Source organism: Papilio xuthus, unplaced genomic scaffold (assembly GCF_000836235.2).
Source record: "Papilio xuthus unplaced genomic scaffold, Pxut_1.1 DF824992.1, whole genome shotgun sequence".
Taxonomy (NCBI): domain Eukaryota; kingdom Metazoa; phylum Arthropoda; class Insecta; order Lepidoptera; family Papilionidae; genus Papilio; species Papilio xuthus.
Genome location: NW_013533657.1, coordinates 6,254,516 through 6,260,025, shown reverse-complemented (window position 1 = coordinate 6,260,025; position 5,510 = coordinate 6,254,516). Strand labels below are relative to the sequence as shown.

At 30.4% G+C, this 5,510-nt stretch overlaps 1 protein-coding gene across 1 annotated transcript in view; it reads left to right on the top strand.

Annotated features, from left to right (window-relative positions):
* Positions 1–2,529, top strand: part of cutlet (chromosome transmission fidelity protein 18 homolog) — a 23,884-nt gene extending 21,355 nt beyond the window's left edge. Inside the window, exon 16 of the mRNA XM_013324721.1 lies at positions 1,751–2,529. Within this exon, the coding sequence (XP_013180175.1) occupies positions 1,751–1,854 (104 nt within the window). The 3' untranslated portion in view covers positions 1,855–2,529. The remainder of the gene's footprint in view (positions 1–1,750) is intronic.
* Positions 2,530–5,510: the final 2,981 nt, after the last annotated feature.

Here is a 5,510-nt window from a genome sequence, read left to right as displayed (position 1 = left end):
GCCCGATTCTAATCACTATGATGTTTGTTTGATTCTACTAAATTTTGATAATTATAACTTTTAATTACGCTATTTATTGAAACGGAGTAGGATAATAATATTTCGCTAATGAAGTAGAGCGTCGGTGGATCAGTGGTCAAGCACTTGACTTCCAATCTGCAGGTCCTGGGTTCGAATCCCCCCATGTACCAATGTGTTTTTCCATTTCCGATTTACATATGTACATTTATCTGACGTTCTTACAGTGAAGGAAAACATCGTGATGCAACCTGCACATATATAATTAGAAAAATCGTAAAAAAACATAATATGTTATTTCGTAATTTTCTTGTAAGAGCGTTAGTGGCTCAGTGGTTAAGCAATTGACCTGTAATCTGCAGGTGCTGGGTTCGAATCTCGCCATATACCAAAGTGTTTTTCGATTTACATTTATCCGAAGTTCTTACGGTGAAGGAAAACATCGTGATACAACCGGCACATATCTGAGAAGTAATTCAAAGATATGTGTGAAGTCAACCACCAACCCGCACTTGGCCAGCGTGGTTGACTATGGCCTAATCACCCTTAACTTAGGGTAAGCTCCTAGCCCCTCGGTGGGGAGGGAGCTGATGATGATGAATGAAGTAGAGGTCATTTCACAAAAATGTTTTCAAATAAATGGATTCATTTACAGACAAGCGCGAATCATATTGAAAAAATCAGGATATTTCCATGGTATTTCAGTTTAACTGAAGACCTTATAGCATAATAATTGAATGTCGTTTTAAGTTATGACGTAAACATAAAGACATTAATGTAAATTAAAAACATTCCAGTTAAATTTTAAATTATCTCCGTAGACATATGCGCTATTAAAAAATAAAAACCGTTTTACTTTACAATTTAAAAATGTAATTGAAACGAATCTCTTAAAATCCATCCGTTTAAAAACGGTGTTTATTTTATTCATGCATTTTTGTCCGGGCCTTAAATGAAACGCAAACGAGCTTCAGCGACTGAATAGTTAAGTGGGGGGTCTCTTTTGAGAACGGTGTATATTAAAAAACCTACGGCGAGTCGTTATTAAAGAAAGTAGGTAAGCGCACACGAGATTACATAATGCGATAGCGTTGGAGAAGCGTCGCCCCGCGCCAGCTCCGCGCGGCACAATGGATGGCAATTAACTAGTGCAAACATACCCCCAACCCCTGCACCCCAACCCCCCGAACGCCTTCCCACCCGCGCGCCCGTGATTATACCCTTGTTAATTATGTTTTAGGGTTATCTACTTAACTTTGAATGGAATTGACTTGTTTTAATCGGCCTTATTGGTCTTACTACGATGGATCATTAGGTTTTAGATATTATTTGTTTGGTTAAACTGTGTAGTAATTGTTATATAAATTTTGTATTACGTTCTTAGCAGGTGTTTATTTTAATATTGGTAACCATTGCTTTAGGACAAGATATTGTTTTTATATATCTTCATTTATTTATTTACATCCTTATTTCTATGATTACATAAAGTCTTAAATCTATGATATAAAATAAAATTAAAAAAAAAAAAACAAAAAAAAATATTAATTATAAGATAAAGATTACTTTTTTAATATCCAACTGCAAATAATAAGCATAGATAATAATCTGTTTTTACTATTCTTATAATATCAAAGAATTGTCTATTACTATTTTTTACATTTGAACATGTGAGTTAGTTCCAAGATTGAAAGGAAGAAATCTTGTATACAATAATATTGTCTGTTGCCCACAGAAGCGTTACCTGACGTGATATCATCCAGTGGTGTATTCTACCAGTATAGGGAGGGATTCAACAACGCCGTGAGAAGGAATGTACGCTTCAGAGATTTACTTTAAAACCTCTTCAGTTCTGCATATATAAGTTTGAAAACTAATTCAATAAAATTGAGAGTTTGTAACATATTTATATATTGTTGTATAAGATTTTTAAATTATAATGTAAATTATAGATTAAACAAAAATTAATTTGAAATACAGTTGAACATGAATTAGCGAGACACTTCTAAAAGCGCCAGTTATGGTCGTCCCAAGGGACGACCTTCATAAGCGAGAAAATTCTACAAGCAAGAAAAATATCGCGATATTGAACTCTCCCTTATCCTGGTTTGACTGTATGTGAACGCAATAAATAGTACAAGTAAGAGAAAAGTATCCATCTTTAGAGATAAATCTGTTTATTTGCAGTATGTTTCTAACATATCTTAACCTTTTGTGTGGTCGTGGTATTTCACCGGGCGAGGCGGGCCGATTCGTGCGAAGATGTTAAAGCGGGCTCTACCACTGTTAAAACTACTATTTTACGCTAAGTCTTAAGTAATCTTTTAGTATACAGGTGTTTAATACCCCATTTGTAATTATAAAACCAGATGTAAGAAGTTAAATGTGTTCAAACAAACTTTTGTCATAAATACATCAGTCTTAATATTTACGAGTTTAGTTTGCGACAAACAAATGATTAACTGCCCAACTTATTCTCCGTGTTTCTTCTCATGAACTGATGGCATTTCTGATGAAATGTTTTAATTTTAATGAAAGCTGTAAATTTAAATAATTTATAGCGTTCAGAAACAGTACTTTAAACCATCTATCAAAATAAAAATGAACAGGGTAGTTTTAGTAATTTTAATAATTATGAATAAGTCATTCGTATTGTATAAAATATTTCTGTAAAAAATAAATATAATAGACGTAGTATGACTTTCAAATCAATTGTTCCACCCACACAAACCTTTGCCATTTTAATAGGTAACATTTGACGTCTTAGCAAAAACCATCAACGTAACTAATTAGGACTAAACAATTGCTTACTCTTTTCAAATTTCGATTACATTTTATTTATCATATCAATATGTATTAATCTGACGTTACATTGTCAATGAATTATTTTTCCTTTTATGTTATATTTTAATTTTTTGGATGTTCAAAAACATGGATTCTTCATAACAAGTGAATTCGATTCACAAAATATTGGAAGTCCGAATCGATTTATTCAGTTTAATCGATGTTTTTAAGTACGATTCACTATGAAGCTATAATTTATAGATGTCAAATGTGGTCTATTAAATTGGTCCAATAATGTAAGAAATACAATGTAACATTTTTTTTTAATCTTTTAAGCTACGATATTACGAAGATATGGCACAATAAATAAAGATTATGTGTTTTTGTTTTTAATTGTTTTTTTACCTAAACGATACCATTTAAAATTCGAATGTCATTGAATGCTGATAAATTACTTCTCATGTGTTACGGAATGTAAGATTTTGAATTTTCTAATGCTTTAAGATACTTAATCATTACTGGCTTAAAGATTTTGTGATAGTATTATGTTTCCAGCCTGCTATATGCACTATATGTTTTACGAATCACACGAATAATTGAAATCGTTACTTGATTACTCTTTTTTTAGGCAAACGAGCAGTGGATCGCCTTAAATTATTTGATTCAACGCCCGTGGACATCCTCAATGACATAGGAACTGCAGATGCCGGCTGGTCTCATTTCATCATCTTTTCACTGTAATTGTGAACGAAGAAATTGATGACAGATTCTAAAGGACATATTATATTTTGTGAAATATTGTCTTTCATCTCGTAGTAAAGAAAATACTTATGTGTTTCTTTGTTCTGGGAGATATATCACATGTTACAGTTATTGTAACATATAGAGGAAGTTTGTGTTTTATTGGGCACTATCTATCGCCCACGGCTCTGTCCGCGCAGAATTTAAAAAACATAATGAATAGCCTATTTGTTCTTCCTGACTTTGTTTTATATGTATGCCAAATTTCATGGAAATCCGTTGAGCCATTCTGAAGATATCTTCTAACAAACATTAATCCATCCATCTATACATTTATAATATTAGTAAGATTGATAGATGAAACCATTGTATGTGTTTAATGTTTTTATATTTCATAATAATTAAAACAACTATTCGAATCTACATTTTACTGTATGTTATACATATTTATATTATATTACAAGTTTTCCCGCGCCGACAATTCCACGAGTCGTGCATAGTGCAGTGGGTATACTCATCTCTTTCTCTCTTGCTCCCTCTCTCTCACTTATATACAAACATGGCGCGGGTATTACCATTTAAAATACAAGATAATTAACAACTAGATTTCTACACTATTTCTTATTTAGCGTTACATCAAAAATATTTTAAATATTGCGTGGAAAGGAACATTTAAAAATGAATACTTGAAATTACTACATACAAGTGCATAAAATTTTATTTTGATCCTAGCGAAAAACGAAATACATATTACACATTTTATTTTAAGAAACAGCCATAAAATATAAATAATATAAATATAAATTTTAAAATAATCCAAACATGTTATTAAATTTTACACATGATGACATACATTTCTGATTAAATGGTAACACTTCCATTATGCCATATTGACAGCTGTCAAAATTTCTTTCATGACGTTCAACAAAAGAGTTGCCATAATTTACAAGTTTGAAACATTAAAGACCTTAATTATTAATATTATTTACATTAACTTTTTAATCTACAGAATACGAACATCTATGGTTATGAGATACAGTCTACCTGAAATTTTATTCTAAAAACTACGTATTAAAAAGAAATATTCACAACATTTTGGTCGAATACTGTTTCGGTGATGTAAGCTATATTTTATTTACATTTCATTTCGTAAAATTTAATTTCACCTAAACTAGAGAATTTTATTTAAAATAAAAACTAAAGCGCTATGAAATTTAAATTGTGTTTAAAGCAACAATAAAGATTTTGTTATTAAAAAATCAGAGGTTGATGATAATTGTAGGATATCTGGCGTACAATTTTTGCTCTTAAATATTTAGCGATGAGAATTAAATATTTTGTCTAACGATATCTCATTTATTGTGCATTCAACTTAATTTTTATCGTCGCTTAAGCCCGCAATACGCCGTCAGCTTTAACTGGACAGCCGAACCATTCAGTTAAAATTAAACGCGAGCTTTAAAAGTCTATAAACAAGAAAAAAACATGAAAATCGCTTATTTTCTATTTCAATTTATTATCAAATAATATTCGCTTAACGAAGCTATTTTTAAAATCGTTTCTTCACATATACATTGCACTTAAAGACAAGCCTGCTTATGTGAATATTTTAGCTATTTACATGTTAAATTATAAAATTAAAATTATACATAATTATGACATATTATGGCACAAAACATTGGCACAATTTTGCACACGGCACTTACAACTTTTGTGATAAATTATAGGTATATTTTACATAGAAGAGTTCTTTATGTAGTAAATTATTTTGTTATTTAAAAAAACGTTATTGCTATTTAGTATAAATAATATGTGCAATAAGTAGCAAAGACCACGAGTCTTTTTTCATAAAATTAATAATAACAATATTTTTTACTGTAAATTTTTGAAAATTTTTATAATTACAATTTTAATATATATTTTTTTAATTCTTATAATACTTTTACTTACGATTTTTGAAGAAACTGCTC